Source organism: Notamacropus eugenii, chromosome 1, assembly GCF_028372415.1.
Source record: "Notamacropus eugenii isolate mMacEug1 chromosome 1, mMacEug1.pri_v2, whole genome shotgun sequence".
In the NCBI taxonomy this organism is placed as follows: Eukaryota; Metazoa; Chordata; class Mammalia; order Diprotodontia; family Macropodidae; genus Notamacropus; species Notamacropus eugenii.
The window spans coordinates 618,120,368-618,144,782 of record NC_092872.1 but is presented as its reverse complement, the minus strand read 5'-3'; the positions used below and the strand labels follow the sequence as shown (position 1 = coordinate 618,144,782).

General features: G+C 37.0%; 1 protein-coding gene and 1 pseudogene across 8 annotated transcripts; one reads left to right on the top strand and one right to left on the bottom strand.

Moving 5' to 3' along the window:
- Positions 1 to 834: 834 nt before the first annotated feature.
- Positions 835 to 7,310, bottom strand: LOC140519251 (small ribosomal subunit protein eS24-like; annotated as a pseudogene).
- On the top strand, positions 7,271 to 24,062 carry VDAC3 (voltage dependent anion channel 3). Of its 8 annotated transcripts, none has more exons than XM_072635064.1 (9): positions 7,271 to 7,376; positions 10,481 to 10,552; positions 11,908 to 11,957; positions 16,012 to 16,164; positions 17,027 to 17,079; positions 19,115 to 19,342; positions 19,959 to 20,109; positions 23,148 to 23,205; positions 23,528 to 24,062. In XM_072635064.1, exons 2-9 carry the CDS (start codon positions 10,486 to 10,488, stop codon positions 23,617 to 23,619), a joined length of 852 nt encoding a protein of 283 aa, XP_072491165.1. In that variant the 5' UTR covers positions 7,271 to 7,376; positions 10,481 to 10,485; the 3' UTR covers positions 23,620 to 24,062. The 8 variants fall into 8 exon arrangements, with proteins under 8 accessions (XP_072491165.1, XP_072491169.1, XP_072491167.1 ...); XM_072635066.1 differs by having other exon boundaries at positions 7,274 to 7,376; positions 10,484 to 10,552; XM_072635065.1 differs by lacking the exon at positions 7,271 to 7,376 and adding an exon at positions 7,720 to 7,795 and having other exon boundaries at positions 10,484 to 10,552.
- The last annotated feature ends 353 nt before the right edge of the window (positions 24,063 to 24,415 follow it).

Below are 24,415 nucleotides of genomic sequence, written 5' to 3'. Positions count from 1 at the left end.
CCTATATTTTAAGCATTGAAATGAATTGTCTATGGCATCTTTCAGTAAAAAAAAAAATCAGTACTGTCCTATCCTATTTGTCTCTTTTAATTAAGTATATTTTTGCTGTTGCCACTTTTAAGATCATGATTGTTCTAAACACTTTATTTTAACTCTATGTGAATATTTGTTTCAAGTGTGTTACAAACCACATAATAGATTCTTTTTTCTAATTCAATCTGATATCCTATTCTGTTTTATGGTTGTTAAGAAGTGTTTTTTAAATTATATGAATAACGAATTATTAAATTAGGATTCAGGTTTTTCCTTTCTATTTCCTCATTCAGGGACTAGCCCCGGCAGGTCATTCAATCAATCTCTGAAAGACACTGCTGATAGATGAGATTGCCTGAATGCTCTGGGTACATGCTCTGCAAAGAAGAAATGGAATAGCCCTCACAGTCAATAAAAGGGTAAGAAAAGCACTACTGGGGTATAATCTCAAAAATGACAGAATAATAGCTGTTCAAATCCAAGGCAAACCATTTAATATCACACTAATACAAGTCTATGCTCCAACCACTGATGCTACGAGGCCAAAACTGACCAGTTCTATGAAGTCCTACGAAGTCCTACAACTTCTAGAAATAACACTAAAAATGAAGTCACACTCGTCATAGGGGATAAGAATGCTAAAATAGGAAATCAAAAGATAATTAGGATAATAGGTAAGTTTGGCTTTGGAATACCAAATGAAGCAGGGCAGAGATGAACAAAGTTTTGTCAAGATAACTTGCTCGTCATAGCAAACACTCATTTTTTTACAAGTTTTTACATAGTTTATTTATGCTCTGATGAAAAAAATCCATATTATCTTCACCATTAAACATTATCCATATGGCTTTTTATTCCTTCTGTTATGAAATCTCCAGCTCAGTTTTTGCTAGCACTGACATCTGCTTCTGCAGTACCCCTGACTTTCTTCATTCTGTCCTTGAATTCCTTTTGCTGCTTTCTTGATGTCTGTTTCTTCTCGTACAGGCCTTGCGTTACAAGTCTGTGCTTTGGTTCACTTTTCTTTGCATAGTCAAGGGAATCATAAATCATGCCAAAGCCTGTTGTTTTGCCACCACCAAAATGGTTCTGAATCCAAAGACAAAAATTACATCTGGAGCTGTCTTGTGCATAGTGGTCAGTTTTTTCAAATTTAAGTCTTAGGTATTGTGGCCTTTCCAGGATGGAGGGTATCTGTAACCATCAGTTTAAACTGAAGAAATCTGTTTGTCACGAACTTACTGTTCTGATGGTTACAGTGTCATCTGCTCTCAGAGAAGGTTCCTGGCTAGTTTCAACATTGGAGCAGACAAGAGGTCTCCACGAGACCAGCTAAGACTAGAATTGAGAGCTAAGCCAAAGCATGGTGTGGATTCAAGACAGATGTTGTCTAGACTCTTTTTCAACAGTTTAAAAGGCAACTCTACATGTGCTCATCACCAGATGGTCAATATCAAAATAGACTGATTATATACTTTGCAGCCAAAGGTGGAGAAGCTCTATACAGCCAGTTAAAACAAGACCTGAAGTTGATTGTGGCTCAGATCATGAGTTTCTTATTGCAAAATTAGGCTTAAATTGAAGAAAGTAGTGAAAACCATCAGACTGAATAGGTATGACCTAAATAAATAACATCCCTTATGAAGTGGAAGTGATGAATAGATATAAGGCTTTTGCTCTGATAGAGAGAATGCCTGAAGAATTATGAACAGAGATTTGCAATACTGTACAGGAGCCAGCAACAAAAAACATTTCAAAGAAAAAAAAAGAGCAAGAAAGCAAAATGGCTGTCTGATGAGGCTTTACAAATAGACGAAGAAAGTAGGAAAGCTGTATCTAATTGAATGCAGAATTCCAGAGAGTTGCAAGGAAAAATAAGAAAGTTTTCCTAAATGAGCAATGCAGAGAAATAGAAGAAAACAACAGAATGGGAAAGACAAGAGATCTCTTCATGAAAATCAGAAATATCAGGGGAAAATTTCATTTAAAAAAATGGGCATGACAAAAGGCAAAAATGGTAGGGACTTAAGAGAAGTAAAAGAGATTAAGAAGAGTTAGAAAGACCATACAGAAGAACTATACAGGAAAGACCTCAATATTACCTGTAACCATGATGGTGTGGTTACTGATTTGGTTAGACACCCTGCAGAACAAAGTCAAGTGGGCCTTAGGAAACATTTCTAACAATAAGGCTAGTGGAGGTGAAGGAATTCCAACTGAGGTATTTAAAATCCTAAAGGATGATGTTGTTAAAATACTAAACTCAATATGCCAACAAATTTGGAAAACTCAATAGCAACCACTGGATTGTAAAAGATCAATTTATGTACCAATCTTAAAGCGCAACATCAGAGAATCTTCAAATTATTGAAGAACCACACTCATTTCACATGCCAGCAAGGTTATGCTTAAGATTCTGCAGACTAGTCTTAAGCAACATGTGGCCCAAGAATTACCAGAAGAGCAGGATGGTTCTTGAAGAGGCAGAGGAATTAGAGACCAAATTGCCAGCATTTGTTGCATTACAGAGAAAACAAGGAAGTTCCAGAAAAACTACTTCTGCTTCACTGACTACACTAATCAAACCTGGAACAACTGATTGGCTTAAGATTGGAAAAGGAATATGATAACGCTATATATTGTAACCCTATTTACTTAACTTATATGCAGAAAATAATATGCAAAATGCCAGACTGGACAAAACAAAAGCCAGAATTAAGGTTGCCAGAAGAAGTAAGTCTGCTGATGAAGGTGAAAGAGGACAGTGTAAAAGCTGGCTTGAAGCTTAACATAAAAAAACTAAGATCTTGGCAACTGGTCCCATCACTTCTTGGCAAACAGAGGGAGAAGAAATGGAAGCAGTGTTAAATTTTATATTCTTGGGCTTAACGACCACTGCAGACAGTAGCAGCAGCTATGAAATTAAAAGATGCTTGGTCCTTGGAAGGAAAGCTATGGCAAATCTGGACAGCATATTAAAAAACTGAGACATTATCTTGCCAACAAAGGTCCATATAGTCAAAGCTAGGGTTTTTCCACTGGCAATGTATGGCTGTGAGGGTTGGACTATAAGGAAAGCTGAGTGCCACAAAATCAATACTTTCAAACTGTGGTGCTAAGAAGACTTTTGGGATTCCCTTGGACAACAAGGAAATCAAATCAATCAATAATTAAAGAAATTAATTCAAATTGAATTGTCAAATACTGAAGCTGAAGCTTAAATATTTTGGCCACATAATAAGACAGGACACGTTGGAAAAGACTAAAAGGTTGGGAAAGATTGAAGGCAAATGGAAAAGGGGACAGCAGAGGATGAAATGGATAGTGTCATGGAAGCAATGAACATGACCCTGGACAGATATCAAGAGGTAGTGGAAGATAGAAGGGTCTGACGGCTACAGTCCATGGGTCATAAAGTGTCAGATACAACTAAATGACTGAACAATAACAACAACAACTTGTGACATTAAGGTTCTGGAGGTAGCTTTCATCATTCTCTTCTCCCAAAAGAATATAAACAGTTCATCCTTATAAAGTTTCTTCCTATTGTTCCCTTGTATTAATTTTTTATGTTTCTTTTGCCTCCTGTGTTTACATTTCAAAGTTTCCAATCAGTTCTGGTCTTTTCATCAGGAGTGCCTGGAAGTCCTATGTTTCATTGAAGGTCTATTTTTCTCTCCTGTAAGATTACAATTGTTATTTTTGGCTGTAGGCCTACATCTTTTGCCTTTTGGAATATTACATTCCATGCTCTTATACCGGTAGCTGATAAATTTTGTGTGATCAAAACTATGGTTCCTCAGTTCTTGAGAATTTTCTTGCTGGCTACTTTGACCTGGAAGCTCTAGACTTTGTCTATGATGCCCTTGAGAGTTTTCACTTTGGAGTTTCTTTCAAGAGATGATTGATGGATTCTTTTCTATTTTCAATTTGCCCTTGTTTTAACAGATCTGGGCAGTTTTCTTTCATAATATCTTGAAATATGATACCCAGACTCCTTTTTTGGTCATGCATTTCTGGTACTCTTAAATTATCAATCCTTGTTTTATTTTCCAGGCCAGTTGCTTTTTGATGTGAGATATCTTACATTTTCTCTATTTTTTTCAGTCTTTTATCTTAATATTTTTTTCTCTCCTAGAGTCATTAACTTAACTCTGTTCAGTTCATTGTAATTTTCAAGGTGTCTGTTATTTGGGTAAGGTCTTGTACCTCTTATGCTTAGCTGCCAATTCTTTTATGATTCTCTCCTCCATACCTCCATTTCTTTTCAATTCCTTCCTTTAGTGTTTTCATCTAACTTATAGTAGTTTTAAATGCTTTTTAAAAACCCAACAAATCTCGTTTCATGTCTTCTAGAGACTGTAATTGATTTTGTACCAATTTGTAGTGGGTTTTATTTTTGTTTTTTTGAGACTTTGCTTTAAAAGTTTTAGAATTATTCTCTTCTTCTGAATTTGTGACTTGGTTATACCTGGTATCATAATGGTGTTTTGTCTTTTTTTATTTACTCATTTCCCCAGTTTTACTTCATAGATTAGGATTTTGTCTTAGGGTCAGGCACTGCTCATTTCTGGTGAAACTCATTGCTTTGAATAGTTCTGGCCTATTTTATCCGTAGTTCTGCTGCTGGGGTCAGAACAACCATGCTTTGGCCCATGCTTCAGCACTGAACTTGAGTCCCAAGATCCCTTCTCGTGGGTTATAGAGTCAGAGTTGTGGTTCTCTTCTGCTCCAGAAGTTTGGTTCTGAGATTCCCTCTCTTGGGTAGAACAACAGCACCATGGGCCTTAACAGAGCTGGAATCCCTGTGCCATGCAGCTATATCCCAAGTCTCAGATTCCCTCTTCAAGCAATTACATGGAAAATGCTGAGGCCCTATTCTTTGTATGGGAATGAGTCCAACCTGGATTAAAGAAATAGACCTATACTCAAGGCCTGAGTCTGAGATCTTAATCTCCCTATTTTGCTCCTGGAGTCTGGCTCCATGTTCTGAGGCTGCCTCTGTTTCAGAGTTCCTGCCCTGGTCTCTTGCCTGTGGGCTGAACCTGTTTTGGAAAGATGATCCACTCTGATCTCTTCCTAGATTTCTGATCACTATTCAATCTTGTACTTGTCTGAGATCTTTGTTCATATAGGGGTTGGAATGAATAGGCTGGAAGGACTGTCCTCCTATTCCACCAGCTGGCTAGTCTCAAACCATTCTAGCAATGTGATTTTTGAGGCACTTATCAAGAAGTACCTCATCAGAAAAAACTGAAAAGACTTAGATAAACCGATACAAACTGAAGTGAGTAGAACCAGAACATTGTACACAGTAAGAGCAACATTTTGCAATGATCAACTATAACTGACTTAACTCTTCTCAACAATACAATGATCCAAGGCAATTTCAAAAGACTCATGATGGAAAATGCTATCCACATCCAGAAAAGGAACCTGATGGAGTCTGAACGCAGATCAAAGCATATCATTTTCACTTTTTTTTTTTGTAGTTTTTTTCCTTTTATTGTTTCTTCTTTCATAACATGACTAACATGAAAATGAGGTTTACATTATTACACATATATCAAATTGCTTACCTACTTAGGGAGGAGGGAGGGGAAAGAGTAAGAGAGAAAATTTGGAACTCAACATTTTATTTTAAAAATGGATGTTAAAAATTGTCTTTATATACAATTGAAAAAATATTAGAAGTACCTGATCACTTCTACATGTCTTGGTAGGTTTTCTCCATGAGATGCTGTGACTAAATTTCCTCAGAGTAAGCTAGAAAGATCCTTGGACAAGGCATATGCAGTCCATGGTCATGCCCATATTTAAAGCTTTCCAAATCTGGTAGGTCCTGAGAACTCAGGTTCACCCACATGCTAACTTTAAATGTTGGACTATTTAAGTAGGAGACTAAGGTGAAAAATAACTGACTCCTGATATTTCCATTATTTGTGAAGAATGAGGAAAGAGTAGAAAGGGGAAGAAAGCCAAATTATTCTGAGGCTGTAATTTTAGCAGACTATTATTTGAGATAAATCTTAGGGGAGAATTTTTTCAATACCTAAGGGAAGGAGAACAGGCTCATGTAGATGAGTTGAGGTTGCTCTCATAGGGAAGAAAGACCAAGGCCTTTGAAAAAAGAGCTATTGAAAAGAACAATTTCCATATCTCTGTTCATACTGCCCTCATGTCAACGGCTCAGGCCAGTCCAGGTTAGATCTCTTCTTCAAGGCAATGTGATGCAAACACAATGTAATGTGCAGTTAATGGACTTGGATTTCAACCCTGCCTCTAGCACTCATTAAGTGGGCCGCCTAGGGCAGAACACTGGACTTCTCAGAGCTTTGGTTTCCTGATCTATAAAATGTGGGGGTGGATAGAAGAGACTAAGTGACCTTCTGGATACCTTCCAAACTGAAATACGTAATATGATATAGGTTTCTTAAGACTTATCTGATTTAACTTCAGGCTTTGTAGGAAGGTCCCAGTCAATAAATAAACCGTCCTTTTCTACTTGATCTCATAACACACCACTCCCTCCCCCCCCCCCCCCCCCCCCCCCCCCGTTGTTGTGAGGATCAAATAATAATTGTAAAGAGCTTAGCACAGGGCCTGGCCTATGCTAAGGCCTACAGAAATGTTAGCTACTACTATCACGTCATTTAATTTTTAACCATTTCCGGGTAAAGCATAAAATTAAAACGTCCAAAGCGTCCACTCAGGATGGAAGCAGAATGGTCCAGGGCCAGGGGTGGGGGACCTGCGGCCTCCGGGCCACACGTGGCCCTCTAGGGCCTCGAGTGCAGCCCTTTAACTGAATCTAAACCTCACACGAATAATTTCAAGCTTCCTCATCTGGACTAGGTGGTCTCTAAGGGCTCTTCCAGCTCCGACACCTTAGGTCCTCAAGCGCGGCCCTCACTGCGAGGCCTCGAGAGGCCGCAGGTTCCCCACCTCCTAAATAATACAAAATACAACCCCACTCATTCACCGCGCCCTTCGAAGCGTCTGCCAAGCCCTTCATATTCTCCAGCGCGACCTTCACAACCACCTCCGATGATGACCTTCTCCATCTCTCTAGGAGCAGACTGGAGCGGGAGCACGGCAGTGACTCCCCCAGGGTCACACGGAGCCGCACCTGGAAAGGACGTCGAAGTCCCAGGCTCGCCCTCCGGACCAGCCACGCTCCGCCTTCTCACGCCTCGGTAACAGAAACCGGTCCCGCCCACGGCAGTTCTCGCGAGAGCAGCCACGTTCCGCGATGGTCGTACTCTTCTAGCGTCCATCCCGTCGCTCGCCCAGCCCCTCGGCCACCCTGTGTGTCGGGGACCCTTCCCGCGCACGTGTACACGGTAAGCGACAGAGGGTCCGGAACTTGTGGGGATAGCTTGGCGCCCTCCCAGACACCTTGGTTCTCCCTTTCCCCCCACCACCCCACGCCTCGCCGCTCCGCCACTCCCCTCGGCAGGTGCCAGAAAACCAGAGCGCAGGCGCCACCGAAGCGCCGCTCAGGGGTGGGGTTGGGAGAGCGGCTGGGGCGGGGCGGGGCGGGGCGGAAGAAGCAGCGTGCGGCGGTGCGCAGGCGCCACCGAAGCGCCGCTCCGGGGTGGGGTTGGGAGAGCGGCTGGGGCGGGGCGGAAGAAGCAGCGTCCAGCGGTGCGCAGGCGCCGCTCTGGGACAGCGATTTCGGCGCAGGCGCAGGCGGGGTCGGTGTGGAGAAGACCTTCAGCTTTGCCCTGGTGAAGAGGAGAGAGTGGCTTCTCAGTTAGAGGTGAGGAGGCCGCAGGCTCGCGCGCTACGCAGGCCGGCCCGAGGCTGGGGGGACGGCTCTGGGGATTGGGGTGGAATACGAAGAGAAGGCGGAATGGACGGGGGGAGGAGAAGAGAACGCTTTGTAACTGTGAGAGCGGCGTCTTGGGGGCGGGGAAGCGCCGGAATAGGGGAGTGGTGAGAGAGAGGGAGGGAGCGAGGCTGGAGGTTTTGTGTTGGGGCAGAGGGGGCTGGGCCGGGCCGGGCCGGGCCGGGCGGGCGAGCAGACGCGGGGGGAGGGGGAGCCCGCCCCTTCTCAGCCCTAATCTGAATGTCTGGAGCGCCTACCGCGAGCCTCCGAACGTGCCCGGGAGCGTGCCGGGGTGCGGGGGGCTGTCACCTGCTCCCGGAACTTGGCGCCCGGACCCCCCGCTGGGGTCCGTAGGAGGAGCCGCGGCCGCGCCGGCGCCCTTGGGTCCTGGCGTCTCTGCCCAAGCTCCGTTAATAGAGGAAAGGTGATCGTAGTGGAGGAAAATTGTTCCTCTGGAGTGCTAGGGTTCCCTCCGAGATAAGCTGTTTAAAGTCCAACCGAGGACGTGCTCTGTCCAGAACTCCGAAGGCGTGACCCGGGGCGGCTGACATAGTAACGAAATCTCGGTGATTTGTTCTTTGAATTTCTCTAAAAACTAGCTACACGTGGTGCGTACCGGAGCTCAGTAGCTCGAATTCACTTAGATAACTTGCACAAAACATCACTGACTCTGTAGCAAAAGGAAGCACCAGATGCTTCTTACCCACCGTTTTTTAAAATGCCATTAATTAACATTTGGAAAAAATGACATTGGGCCAAGAGAGTAGAAATCAGTAAAGAAAACAGAAACTAGATCATAAAATTTGCACTAAGTATTTGGGGGAGGTTTTGAAGTTGAGTAAAAAACTAAAACACTTTGTAGGAATAAATTAGACAGTGTCTCCTAAAAATAAAAACATTATAGAGACTTTAATAAGGTCTTATTTGTAAGATAAAATTGTTCTAGAAGTAAAATGTGAAACTTTATTTCAGGACAAAATTAAAGTTTATACTATTTAGTGAGGTTGATAGAGATCATTCATTACTCTTTTTTGAACAGGTAAACTTTTTTCTTTAATTTTTTTTTTTTTGCAGTATTCTGTGGGTTTAGATTAAATAACTAGCCGAGGGCTAGGTTTAAGAATGGGATCATTCACTTAACATATTTTTTAATAAGTATGCGAATAGTCCAGGTACCCAGACTGTGCCTTCAGGAGCACTATGTTTCCTAGTAATAATCACAAGTTTGACCAAAGGGACACTTTGAAATCGTTCTGCACTTGCTTGATTTAGTCTTTTAAATCTGAGCGTCAGAAACGTAACCTACTGCAGGAATAGATTTCTTATTAAAATAAAGAGGGCAGAGAAACGTGAGACCCACAAATGCAATGTCTTCTCTGAGAACTTGGCAAAAATGATGATGGCAAGTGATGAATATTTCATAATGAAGGTGAAAGTTCAAGCCACTTTGGACTTTTGAAAAATTTCATCTTTGGCTTTGCACCATTTTTATCTTGGGATCAGAAAGATTTTCAGCCCCATAGATTATTGTATATAGGCCTGGTTTCAGAACTCCATTTTTAGTGAATGATGTTCAGTTGTAGGATAATTCATTTTTTGAAGGACTGAATTTGCAAAGTTGTGTTGAGTTTGTTGTCTTCTTTTCCAGGGTTCATAAAAGGTTTCCCTGCTGTGCTTTTTGTTTATTTCGTTGTTGTCTTTTGTGTTTACATACCCGTCATTTCTTACCCTTTATGTCCCAAGGTTGAACTCTCCCTTGTGACAATGAAAACTCTTTTGCCACTATGTTCAATAAAGAAACCTTGTCTGACAATGTGTACGATATTCTGTCTTAGTAGTCTCCCACCTCTGCTATGGAGGTGTGTTCAGTATCTCTTTTCCAAGGCCCTTATTGATTTTTTCGTTACTTGAGATTCAACTGCCTTTTGGTGATCTTTTCATTTACCTTAACGAAGTCATTTTGTATATTCTCATGGTTCTGCTTATTTTACTCTGCAGCTGAGATGCTTTTTACTTCGATTTTTATAACATCCTTAGAGAGGTTTTTTGCATGTTGTTTAAAAAACATCTCAAACATTATTGATTTGTATATCTGGTTGCATTTAAAAGAAGAGTTCTTTTATATTCTATCAAGAGCATCTCCGAATATTGTAAGAGTGCTTTTTTAGTTTTCATCTGGAAAAGATCCCTTAGAAACAACAGAATGATCTCCTAGGATTTTATGTCTTTTAGCCTTTTATAATTGTGTCATCTGATGGTTAACAAAATTTAATTTAAATACGGGAATGTGTTACCAAGTGTGTTTTTTTTCCTAGTATTGTATTATTACAGGCCTGGATGCAAACGTCTCTCTTGTTGCTCATTTCTGAGCATGTTAAATGTTAATTTAGTCATGTTAAATGTTGAAATCTGGAGTGTATCTAAATAGTAGATGAGCTTTAAGCTTCTTAGAGTTAAATACTTCTTTGATACTGATAAGATTTTGATACTGATAATTTAACTATTTGCTTTTCTTGTGTTAATGAGAGAGCACTAGCCCTTTTATTGAACGAGGTAATGGAAGAGCTATTCTGTTTGTTTTAAATAATTCTATTTCTTTGTTTCTGTTTTTCTCAGAAGAAATGTGTGACACACCAACTTACTGTGACCTAGGAAAGGCTGCCAAAGATGTCTTCAACAAAGGATATGGTATGTATGCTGTTACTGAATTTTTGTTCCTTTGCTTGTAAAATAGTGTTATTATTTTAACTGATTTCATGTTGTTTAGAGAGGTAACAAACAGGTTTATATTAAAGCCCTGATACTCATTAAGAGAAGAAATATATTTTAAGACACTTTTTTTTGCTTTTATTTTATTGCTAGTTCTATAACATATTCTTGTTAGGCAGTGCAGAAGACTGGCAAATAAGTAGTCAGATACCGTGTTTACCCATAATCATAGAATTTCAGGGTTGGAGTGGATCTCAGTAATCATGTAGTCCAACTCATGCCCCAAAAAGAATCCAAATTACCATATACCCAAACGAATAGTCATCTAACCTTTGTTTGAAGACCTCCATTGAGAGGGAATCCACTACATCTCCAGGTTGCCTATTCTATTTTTGGACAATTCTAATTGTTAGTTTTTCCTGACATTGAGATTAAGTTGCCTCTTTGCAGCTTATGGTTGCTTGTGGTTTTGCCTCCAAGGCCCAACAGAATAAATGCAATATCTCTTCCACATGACAGCCTTTCATGTACTTGAAAATAGCGATTATAACCCTTAACAGTCTTTTCTTCAAGCCCTATATCCCCAGTTATTTTACCTAATGCACGTACAGAATGGGTTCAAGACCCATCATTATCATAGTTGCCCTTGAGCTTATCAGTGCCCTTCCTAAGCAGTGACACTGACAAAATCATTTATTTATCTGGTGCAATGGATAGAAATCCAGGCCCAGAATCAGTCTAATCTTCCCGAGTTCAAATCTGACCTCAGACAACTAGCTTTGTGATCCTGGGCAAGTCAGTTAACTATTGGCCTTAGTTTCCTCATCTGTCAAATGAGTTAGAGAAGGAAATTGCAAACCACTCCAGTACTTATATCAAGAAAACCCCAAATGAGGTCACACAGAATTGGACATGACTGAACAACAATTTGTGTAGGGATCTCAGTGGCTGAAAAATCTTTTTAAGTTGAATTGTGCTGATGTTATTTTCCTTTGCTGAACATAGTATTACAACTACTCAGTAAATGTTATGATACTTAGCTGTCTTTTTTAGCTTGGATATATAGGTGCATATGTCAGCTTTTATATATGTTTTATAGTGTGCTTAGTTCTCTCTTGTAATGTGGCAGAAGTATTTCTCATCTTTATGAATGACTAGGCTAATTCTCTTCTTCCTGGTCTTGTAAAGTTGCCTTTGAGTTACCTAGTTATAATTAAAGTTATTATGGAAATAGACATTTTAGATTGTAGCAAGTATAGCTATTTTTTATGCCTTCTAATTTAAAAAATACAGTAACTTTCACTTTTTGAATATTATAATCTTTTCTATTTCAGGGTTTGGTATGGTTAAAATAGATCTTAGAACCAAGTCTTGCAGTGGAGTGGTGAGTATCTGAGGTTTTTAAATAGCATTTGGCCTAAGGGCACACTTAATGCTTTTGTGTCATTTTCCACATTTTTTATAGATGTATATTTTCTTTCCCATGTTGACTCTTCAAAAAAAATCATTGCAATTCCTTTAACAGTCATGTAATTTTAAAAATATAGTGTACCTATTTGTAATGGCAAACTTGTTTTGGATACTCTGTCTCTTTATTCTAGGCTGTAGCACTCAGGTTCTTTTTCAGAGAATGAGCTAAGGTAGTTGCAGTGTGTTTTGTGCACTTGGCTCTTTTTTCTGAGTCATAACCTTGATCACATTATCATCCCCATTTATTTAATTTTTAATTTAATAAGCATTTTTTTGTCTCCCATATTTCACCTTTCATTTAAAAGAAAAACAAAACCCTTGTAAAAATATGCATAGCCATGTCCAAAAATACGTTTCTCATTCTGCATTTTAAATCCATTCATTCTCTTCTGGAATTATGGTTGGTTATTGCATTGATCCAAGATCTTAAGTCTTTCAAAGTTGTTTATCTTTACAAAGTTTTGATTTTATAAATTATTCTCCTGGTTCTGCTTATTTCACTCTTTATTGATTCCTACAAGTCTTCCCAAGGTTCTCTCAACTACATCCCTTTCATGTTTCCTTAGAGCACTATGCAGTTCCATTCCACTCATTCTCAATTTATGAGCATTCCCTTCATTTCCAGTTCTTTGCCACTACAAAAAAGAACTGCTCTAAATGAATTCATTTTCTTTGCTCTCACTGGGATTTGGGCCCAGTAGAAATATCATTAAGTCAGAGGGTGTGCAGTAGTATAGTGACTTTGGGGCATAGTTCCAAATTGTTTTACAAAATTGCTATGCTAATTCATAATTCCACCAGTAGTGCATTAATATACCTATTTTCCCATAGCCCCTCTAACATCTGTCATTGTGTGTCTTTGTCAATATGATAGGTGTGAGGTGGAAATACAGAGTTCCTTTAGTCTGCATTTCTCTATCATTAGTGATTTTGAGCATATTTTCACATAAGTGGCAGTTGATAGCTTGGATGTTGTCACGTAGAAGTTGCCTCATTTCCTTTAACCATTTATCAATTGGAGAATGGTTCTTATTCCTATGAACTTGAATTACTTTTACATATGTGTATATGTATTATGTATATCTATGTATGTATACATATACATATTTATGAAATTAAATCTTTATCAAAGAAACTTGCTACAAAATTTTTTTCCAAGTTAACTTCTTCCAAATCCCTATTTAGACAATTAAGTGTAAAGGATAAGGAGAACAAATTTTTTTCTTTGAAAATATATATTACATTTTTTAAAAGAGCTTTTTGAGTCTGTTGTAGGTAAAGATAGATGGTAGTATCTATCCCAGGGCCAAAGTCATATGAATATGTCCACTTCTAATTTTACTGAAAACTTAGAATTTACTTACACAGTCCATTAAAGTTTTAGTGTCCTTCACTTTCACAAACTGAGTCATTATTGTCTCTTTAATCCTTTGTGATTAGTTGACAAAATAAAATACAAGCCCAGACTAGACCTTAATGGATGCTCATAAAAGCTTTTTATTATAGATCATGAACAAAGAAAGGGTTTTGTGGTTTATTTTAAAGGGCACCTTAGCCATTAATTTCATTCAAGAGAATTCCAGGGAGTATAAAAAATTCCCAGTGTCCTTTTTTCTTTTATCTTTACTGACAGCCTTTCTTGCATGTACTTTAAGGACCTGTGTAAATCACAGCAGCCATCATTTTGGGGCATTATGATATGGTTAGAATAGAGATTAGAGTTGTAAGATTTTTGGGTTCTTCTATTAGTGGCTTTGGCACTGCCATTTTGTGTCTTAGTATTTCCATCTGTTGTGTGTGTGTTTGTCCTTCGTTGCCAAAGAAGACCATGTCATCAGAGAAATGATGACATGACTTGTGCTTAACTTTGTTTTGAGTAAGGGAGGGCTGTGCAGGTCACCAGCCTCACTTCTCCTTCAGAGCCATCTGAATCCAGTGACCAGATATTCATCAGGATGACTGGAGATGACCCAGAATGAGGCAGTTGGGGTTAAGTGATTTGCTCAAGGTCACAGAGCTAGGGAGTCACGTGTCTGAGGTGAGATTTGAGCTCAGGTCCTTCTGACTCCTGCACTGATGCTCTATCCACTGCACCACTTAGCTGCCCCATCTGTTAAATAAGGGTAAATACCTACTTCATGGGGATAGCATGTATTCATGAACATTTTATTTACACACACACATATACACACACGCTGTTTTAGAGGAAGCTGTTCATATAGAAAATTGTTTTTTCCATTTGGATTTTTTTTTTAAGTTGTGCAAGATTTTGTATTAAATTATAATGGTGTTTTTAAAAGGTATATATAGGGACCTATATACCTATATACCTTTTCATGTTAAGAAAAATCACAAAACTTTAAAACTTTGTCTTTTCATGCGGCTGTGGTTTGGGATTATTCATCCAGCTGGTAAGAGTAAAGAGTGTGCTTATGTGCTTGCTTTTTCTACTCCTTATGTGTGTTTTTATTCTGGCAATATGCTTTTTTCATCACAGCTTCCAAAATTCCACAACAAGGTGGCGTCTTTGCCATTTTCCAGATGTGGAAAATGATATTGTGATATTTTCATCATACAGATAACTCATCCGTGTTGCAATGATATTTTTTGTGATTGTGTTGCTAACTAGCATGCAATATAGAATTGTAAAATTCCTAGCGTATTTTTTTAAAACTTACTGCTAATATTTTACCAGTGTAAAGCATTATTAGGTAGTTATACAGAAACTTAAACAATTTTGTGTCTATAATTCAACCTGTTTAAAACTCAAGTTTTAGATCTATGATATTTCTAAATAAGAAATTACCAGAAGTAATAAATTTGGAAGATAGGAACAATTTATGATGCATTATATCTGAAATTTCCTTGACAGTATAATTGTTGCACTTGTGATCAAAGTTTCAGCTTTGTAGTCACTAAAATGAAATGCCTTTATGCTAGTGTCCAGTGGAAAAGTAGGATTATTCCATTAAAAGAATTTTGTGCAATGTCAGTAGGATTAAAATGTGATCATTTTTAATCAATGTTTGACCTAACCATGCTTCATGGACTTCTCCTCTGTTTTGTGTTGATAAGTATATCATAACTGTCTAGTCATGTTTCTCTAACATAGCCTGTTTAACTAGCATTAGGTGGCAGGATGTTTGCTAATTGGAGGAAGCAAACGTATAAGCCCTATGAAATGGTACCATAGAGAATTGGTAGTACTTTAGAATTGTGTGCCCTGAGAATACCAATCATCAGTTTGTCCTGATAGTTTACATGTTAATGGTGATAAATTTTGACATTTAACTGATACTATAGGGTGAAGAATAGGGCAGATGCTTTTCTTTACAGTTGATTGAGGATACTAGAAATAGTGCGAATTATCATTTCTAAAACACGTATTATAATTCTGACCATAAAAAACTAATTGTTTTGTTTTTATTAATCTTAGTTTGGGAGGCATAGAACTAGGTAATCATTTTCATTTACAAGTCACATGAGTTACTACAAATTTCACTATCACTGTTAACTAGTTAATAGAAAAAAGAATTTGGAAAAAAAATTTAATTTCTTTTAACATCTTTAAGAGTTTGACCTAAATGTCAAAAATTTAAGTGTTTAAGATACTTTAATTTCTAATTTTGGGGTAACTTTTCGTTCGGCAAATATTGAGTGATAACTAAGCATAAAAATAACATAAGAGTTGAAGACAGTCTCCACACTTAAGTAGTTTTGTATAGTATGTAGGAGGCCAAAAAAAATGAGTGTTAGAGAACCATAATGATTGAAGGGTAGCTAGAAATGATTAAAATATTCAAAATTTGAAGAAAAAAAGATAAAGGAAATTTGGAGATTAAAGTTGCTATAGAAATCATTCTAGGTGCTGGAGCTATATAGTGAACTTTTATAGTTTTGAATAGTGTAGTAGATTAGAAAAAATAGCTTTCTAAAATTAGTTGTTATCTGATTTTTCATTTTCACAGGAATTTTCTACATCTGGTCATTCATACACTGATACAGGTAAAGCTTCGGGTAATTTGGAAACGAAGTACAAGATCTGTGACTATGGGCTTACCTTCGTTCAGAAATGGAACACAGACAATACCCTGGGGACGGAAATCAGCATGGAGGATAAAGTAAGAAGAGAGGGTAAACGTTTAGTTTTGAAGTTTAAGTATATTTTTCAAACTGAATGTTGAAAAACCCAGAAAATGTGTTCTTAACAGCATGTTATAACTTGTCTAGTATCTTTTCTTCTTCATTGTCTATACAAATTTATTCTAGCATGATCTTATAGAAAGAGTGAGAATTGTGCAGTGGTGTAAGGAAACATATTGACTTAGAAAACCTCAAATTAACAATATCTATGTTGTATTTTATTGCATTTTAATATGTTTCAGCACTTGGGGGTTTTGCACGTGATGGGTTTGATAACTCTGCTGTGCAGTGTTAACTATTCTATTACTTCTTCTTATGAAGTAATAGTACCATTCCATTCTAGATCTAGACTAGATCTGGATTAGCCTTTCAGAGAAATTCTATTAGATTATTTAACCCGTTCAGTTATTTAGTCAGATATTCAGTGCAAAGTGTATGTAGGGCACTATTTCAATATCTATAAAAAGGCATTTATAAAATTTGTAAGTATTTCCTTACGTTGGCTTAAATGTTAGTGAAACATTTAAATGTTAGGATAAAATGTCCAAATTGATCTTTAGCGCTAGAACTGTAGTCCTTTAAAAATTCTTGAAATTCTTGGACCTGACTTAAAAAAATTGTTACAGAAAGATTTTTATCCTAATTGTTTTTGTTGTATTGGAATTTGATCTTTTTTGTTGGGAAGGGTGGAGAACTTTGTTGAGGGGGAAAGTGCTTTGATACATAATGTTGTAATAGATTTTGTATTGTGAATTCCCTTCTTAGACATGAAATTAGAAGGTGCTAAAATTGGCTTAAGTGCAGAATTTTGGTAATATTAAATGTTTCTATCTTTTTCAGTTGGCTGAAGGTTTGAAGGTGACTCTTGACACCATATTTGTACCAAACACAGGGTAATTATATACTCATGATTGTACAAAGTGTCAAAGGACACTTTGACCACAAAGGTGGTCAAAAGGACATAGAAGAATAGGCATATAACTTGAAAAAGATGTTCTAGGTTGGAGGAGATAATATGGAGGATATGTTGAGGATAAAGACAAATTATAGGACTTGAGAACTTGAGAAAATTGAAAAGTGGATCACAAATTTGTTAAAATGTCAAAGTGCTGGGGTGGGGTAGTAGTTGGTAGAAAATGTTTATGACACATGGTAGTCTAATGCTGCGTAGCTATTTTGTCATAATTCTTGAAAGTTAAACAGAATAGTGTATTGGATAGAGTGCTGGCCTTGAGGTAGCAAGACCCAAGTTCAAGTGTTGCCTCTGATACCTACTAGCTGTGTGACCCTAGGCAACTTACTTAAACCATCAGTGCCAACTGGCAACACTCTAAGATTGTTAATTGCAAAACAGTTACTGATATGTACTAGTAGGGTGTTTCCTTACTGAGAATTCTTTTTACTAATGAAATCACAAGTATGGGCTCCCAAAATTTAGGAGTTACTGAAGACCTGGAAAAGAATGTTCTTTCCACAAAGTGCCTTGGCACTAACAGATGGTTCAACATCGGAATTCAATATGGTTCTGTCAGTGAAAATAGCATTAAAAGAAGATGCATTACCATTTGCTGCACCCTAAGTAAGGACCATTGGGCTTTCCCATCTGACTTGTAGTTGAAATCTCCTTATATGTGTGTTCTCTTGCTATAAAATGGAAAATCCTTAAGAGCAGGGTCTGTCTTGCTTTTCTATTTGTATCCTTACTGCATTGCACATAGTAAACACTTAAATGCTTTCGTTTATTCATTACAGTTAGGTTCTTTAACTGAAACATTATTTATTAAGGAGGTAGCATGATCCAATGACCAAAGAACTAGACTGTTAGGGAACCAGGATTTGATTCCAGTTTATGTACTGATTTGTTCTCTCAATGTGAGAGAGCTTCACTGTGCCTCAATTTTCTCATCTGTAATTTGGGCGTACTATTGCTCCTCACATGTCTATCTGGGATGCTATAAGAATGAATTGGATAACTTCCTAACAGAAAGGTGATAACTTTAAGGTGCAGACATACATTTTCTGACATACCCATTGTGGGAATTTGTTTTGTGTAGATATGCATATTTGTTGCATATTTTTCTTTTTTTTTTTAAATTTCTGTTTGGGGAGGGGAGGTGGGAATAGTGGGGGGACTAGTGATAACATTACAAAAAAGAGAAAGATGAAAATTACTGCAACTCTTAAAAATGAACAAAAGAGAAGGAAATCCAGAGAAGTACAGATACATAAAATCCACTTTTCCATTTTGTATTGATCATTTTATTTGATGTTGGAGTTTAGAATTTTTTTTTTAAGTTAAAAGAAAGCCAGTTGAATGGAAAGGAAATATGCAAAGACAGCGATCCATGGAGAAAGATGCTAAAATAAATATAGCAGTTGTAATAACAGATAAAGTTCATTTGTACTCAAAGGGAATGACCTGGAGTTAGATGACTCTGTAGAGCTCTTATTAGAGTAGGGACATGATTATTTGTGTGAACTAAGTAACTTAATTATAGGTTAATAACTTCGAAATTCTTAAAAGTGTTACCTTTGTGGCATTTGGAAACATCTAAAGTTTGGCATCTGACATGTATCCTAAAATATCTTGAAATAATATTGGTCTCTTATTTCAGTGCATGCAATTGTGCTTTTATAAATAGATACACAAAATATAGCTTCTCAGTCCCTTACATCTGTGAAATTGGTAATAATGGCCCATCATTTGGACTACTGTAAGGAATAGCTGTTAAAAAAATGTCACAAGTTCTTATTGCTAATAAATTATATTTGTTCCTAAGATGTTTAAAACAGTTTTACTATATATAATGCATATCATTAAAGGAAACTTGCAGTTTGGGTCTGATGCCTCAAAGATCTATGATTAGGATTGCCAACTAAACAGTTATTGTAACTGGGAAGAATAAAATTAAATGTTTCTCTTTACAGAAAGAAGAGTGGGAAGTTAAAGGCCTCCTATAAACGTGACTGTTTCAGTTTTGGTGGAAATGTTGACATTGATTTCTCTGGACCCACCCTCTATGGCTGGGCTGTGTTGGCTTATGAAGGATGGCTTGCTGGCTATCAGATGAGTTTTGACACGGCCAAATCTAAATTGTCTCAGAATAATTTTGCCCTGGGTTATAAGGCTGTTGACTTCCAGCTGCACACACATGTGTGAGTATTGATAGTTCATTGTCAGTTGGTATATTGGATATGGAGAAGTGAAGAACCATGAACAGCCATGTGGGAAAGGAGAGTCTATGTTCAGGAAATAGTGACCAGTTTCAGTGTAGCGTATATGAAATGGAATATAAAAAGTCTAAGAGAAAGGCTTAAATTAAGTTCAAGCCAGACTGTGGGACAAAATTTTGAATACTGTTTCTTTTAATGTTGTGCTTTTACCTTTTGATTTTATTATTTTCTGGCAGTTGTCTACCATGAACCCTGCTTTTTTAGAGTCCATGGCTTCTAGGAAAATGCAAAAGATTGAACAGTTTTCTTTGGACACAGTTTATTGTCTGGGAAATGCAGATTTTATGTGAAGCTTAGTCACCTAAATTACCTGCTCTTTATTAGAGCAACTTCATAGACCATTTTAGTTCATTTATTATGATCTGAGTTAAGTATGAGTTCAGTTTTTTATTTTAGTTCAGTTTAGGAGTCATTCATTTATATAAGAAGTTGCAAAATGGGGTCCTAATTTATAGTCTTGAGTATTTGCATCTTAATCATGTAAGAAAACCTAAGCAAGTCTGGATTTTTATGTCTTTTCTCTATATTGTCAAAACAGGAATGATGGCACTGAATTTGGAGGGTCGATCTACCAAAAGGTTAATGAGAAGATTGAAACATCAATAAATCTTGCTTGGACAGCTGGCAGTAACAACACCCGTTTTGGCATTGCTGCTAAGTACAAGCTGGATCAGAAAACTTCTCTGTCTGTAAGCACGGACGCCTGATGGCCTTCTGCTCTTGAAGTTTCATCTACAAGTTACAAATGAAGGGTTTTGTTTTTGTGTGAAAGTCAGGACACTTGAATATCAATTCCTGTTCTGCTGCTGATTAACTTTATGACCTTGGGCAGGCTGTTTTCCCTCGCTGGGCCTTAATTTACTCCTTTGTCAAATGAGAGTTTGCATATTGATTCCTAAGGCTTTTTTGAATTCTAAAATTCTCTAATTTTCTGTGATGAGACTGTATTACTAAAAACTTTGTTGCTACTATTTTTTGTAGCAGGATAGCTTTCAGTAATAGTAGTAGGCATAATAATTGCTTACATTTCTAGCATTTTATTTATGTAGCATTTAACATATTTTGTTAAGCGCTTTGCAGACGATCTCACTTTGTCTTTTTAACTGGAAGTATGTGATGTTATTATTCCTATTTTAAAAATGAGGAAACAGAGGCGTAGATTAAGTCACTTAATCAAGGTCACATAGCTAGTGCCTTAGGCCAGATTTGAACTCAGTTCTTCCTCCTGGTGCATCACAAAATTCAGTGCACCACTAAGCTGCAGATTATTTCATTTTATACACTGTCTTTTGTCGGTTCACACATCATCTTCCGCATTTTAAAGGTGAAGAAACTGAAACACAGCAAGATTGAAGTAATGGGCTTTAAATACCAAATGGTGGATTAGAAATTTGGCAGTGTGTGGTGCACATCATGTACAGGGAAACATCATCAAGATTTTACTAATTCACATGCTAACTTGATACAGTCAGGACAATTATTTACCTTATATGGCACCTTAGAAAAAAATTATTTTAAAGAACTTACTTTACTTTCTTTTATCTTTAATTTCATTAAAGCAAGCCTGGTAGCATTTCCAGCTGGCAGTGTTTTGTGTCAGTAGTTAGTTAAGGGCACTATATATGCACATATAGACATGCATATGCATATCTGTATGTATATGCATATATATACACACACACACATACATACATATATATGTATATGAAAATAAAGTGCATTTCTATTTTAAATCTATAATTCAGATTTTATAAGAATTGAGACTTCTCTTTCTGTCAGGAAGACAGTATGGCAAAGTGGATAGCAGTCCACTCAGAATCAGGAAAAAATGGGTTCAAGTCTTGGCCTCTGATATGTACTGCCTATGTGACCCTGGCCAAATTATTTAACCTGTCATTGCCACAGACAAGTCTCTAAGACTGTAATTTGCACAGTGGTACTAGTAATTATTGGTGGAGAGAATTCCCTGGACCAATGAAATCCCAGCCAACGAAATCCCAGGTCTGTAGTCCAAAATTTTTTTCATGTGAATTAGTCCAATTTGTGCTTATTACTTGAGTAATTGGATAGCCGGGTTTTACAAATTTTACACCTTGGATAAAAGTTAATACTTTGGAAACTTCATGTTTCTGGGTCAGTAGTTCTCAAATTTTTGGATCTCAGGACCCTTTTATACTCTTAAAAATTACTGAGGACCCCAAACTGTTTTTGTACATGTGGGTTACATCTATTATGGCATTAGAAATTATATGATATATTTTCAAATATTCATTTTAAAGACAGACCCATTATATGTTTAACATAATATTTTTTATTAAAAGTAACTTTTACAAACTGAAGAAAGTAGTAAGAAGTGGCATTGTTCTGCGTATTTTTGTAAATCTCCTTAATATCTGGCTTAATAGAAGAGAGGCTAGACTCTTGTGTCTGCTATGATGTGTTATTTTATTAGAAGTATGTGAAGAAAATTCATCATCACACTGATACAGTTGGAAAGAGGAGGAGTATTTTAATAGGCAAATAACATCTTAGTATTGTTATGATAAAGCAGTTGGATGGTTCAGAGAATAGAGGTCTGAAGTCAGAAAAACTCCTCTTAATGAGTTCAAATCTGGGCTTAGACACTTACTGTCTATGTAACCCTGGGCAAGTAAATTCATCCTGATTGCCTCAGTTTCTCATCTGTAAAATGAGCTGGAGAAGGGAATGGCAAACTACTCCAGTATCTTTGCCAAGAAAATCCCAGAGAGGGGCACAGAGACTCAGACACAACTGAACAACAACAAATTATTAAGAAAACTGTTTTGACCCAAAGGATTGATCCCCAAAGGGTCTGTAAGCCTCATTTTGAGAACTACTGTTCTAGGTTAGTTACTTGGTACCTCTTAATATTAATTGTCTTATGTTTCAATCGTGCTTAATAATAATCAAAACATTTTTACATATATGTCTTCCTAAAAGTCTTGATAAAGTAATTAGGATAGATAGTATTATTGTTACTTTACAGACAAGGAAATGGTTTCAGAGAATCTAATTACCTTGTCCAACATGATGTAAGTAAATGACAGAACCTGATCTTAAATCAAGTTCTTTTAATTCATAGTCTAGTACCATTTTTTACAATATCATGATGTTTTATTTCTCATAGTAGCTGATAACTTTACCAAACAAGGCATAATTCCTGTACATTAGATGTGGTAAATATTTTTTTGAATTAATGTTGCAGTGTTCTAAATAGCACTTTATTATACTAAGTAGAATTTTAACATTTTTAGTGAGCGAGGTACTCAATATAATATTCTAGTATTTTCTTACTTACTTTTAAGAATAAATTGAGATTGCATATCAGGTTCAAAAAATTTGAATCCATAAGAAAGATATAAATTGTTTGAGAACTATAACAGTAATCAAGTCATCATATATTTATTGAGTAGCTACTATAAAATTAAGGTAATGTCAAAATAGCTATCAGGAAAAAATATCTTTAATCGTAAAGATTTTAGATCTTGAAACAGGCTTCTGGATGACTCTAGGAACCACTATTACAGTAGTATCCTAGAAATAATTTAAATGATGTCATAGAAATGAACCTTTTTATCTCTTAACCTTTCAATACATTAGTTAGAAATGTCCTAAGATGCTTCTGACATCTGGAGAATATAGGTAGAAGGAAGTACTAGTGATGACTGCCTCCATGTGAAATAATTCTAGTTTCTCCTAATTTTAGGGTAAAGTGAATAATGCCAGCCTTATTGGACTTGGTTATACTCAGACACTCCGAGCAGGTAAGCAAAGGGGATATTAATGAAAGGAAGATGAGGGGGAAATAACAAAATATATTTTCATTGTAGGGCTGGAATAAATTAATCTGTAATAATCATTAAAACAGAAAGCAAAAATGTTCTTAATATAAAAATTCTGATTTTGGTATTGTTCACACACGAGAAATTATAGTGTCTATAATTGTAGACCTAAAAATTCCATAAATTTTTTTCTAATTGTGCAATTAATCAGACTACTGAATTAAGTAGATGATCATAGGTAAGGTTTGAAACGCACTTGGCTAAAATTTTTTAGTAATGTGATTATGGATTTCTTTCTTTACAGGTGTGAAATTGACGCTTTCAGCTTTAATTGATGGAAAAAACTTCAATGCAGGAGGTCACAAGGTTGGGTTGGGATTTGAATTGGAAGCTTAGTATAGTTTTTAAGTAAAGTGTCAGATCTGTCCCTGGAAATGAAGAGAAATGAACCCACTCTGTTTTGGCCTTAATATTCTTCTGTGAAATTTCAACAATGTGAACTTTTTATTCTTCCAAAGAATTGTTGTAGCGCCACCACGCTGAAGTCTAGAGGTTTTTGAATCTATTATAAGAGAGAGAGATACTTGAAGGCATGCATGGAAGTTGTAATGTTTGTGCCACATTTCATTTCAGTTTCTCAGTGTTATTTTAAATTTGTTCTTCAACAACAGTGTAGTGTCATGTTATAAAGGAAATGACCTGATCCTCCAGTTTGTACATTACATCCTGCATGTCCTACACCACTTTTTCATGACCTTTTATCAAATTGGTCTCTGTGCTATAGTGAAAGCTTTGGTTTTGCATCAGAGTAAAATAAATTCATCACATTTGGAACATAATTGCTTTTATGTGTTGCCTAGTGGTAGTTTACTTGAATGGTACAAAAACTTTGGTATGGAATGGTAGTTTGGGTGGGGTTTGTGTAAAGATTTAAGCTATTGTTGCCTGTGTCTTCCAACCAGCTACTTGCCTCACCTCCTTTATTGCTTAAAATATTCAGTCTGAGGTGTAGTGAGAAGACCACTCTCAGATCTGCTCTTAGATCTACTAAGAAAAACATTTTTGACTGTACTTCACTCCATTTCCAGAGTCAATTAGAGTTATGTAGGAAGCGTGAAGGCTGCCAAGAACTTAAGAGAGAAGGTGAGTAGATAGAAGCAAAACCATGCAAATTCAAAATAGAAAAAAAAAA

Excerpts from the sequence above, each read along its gene's own strand:
- VDAC3 (XM_072635064.1), top strand. The coding sequence starts at position 10,486 with ATGTGTGACACACCAACTTACTGTGACCTAGGAAAGGCTGCCAAAGAT. Across the intron at positions 16,165-17,026 it reads AAATCAGCATGGAGGATAAA|TTGGCTGAAGGTTTGAAGGT; the intron begins GTAAGAAGAGAG and ends TATCTTTTTCAG. Across the intron at positions 17,080-19,114 it reads ATATTTGTACCAAACACAGG|AAAGAAGAGTGGGAAGTTAA; the intron begins GTAATTATATAC and ends TTCTCTTTACAG.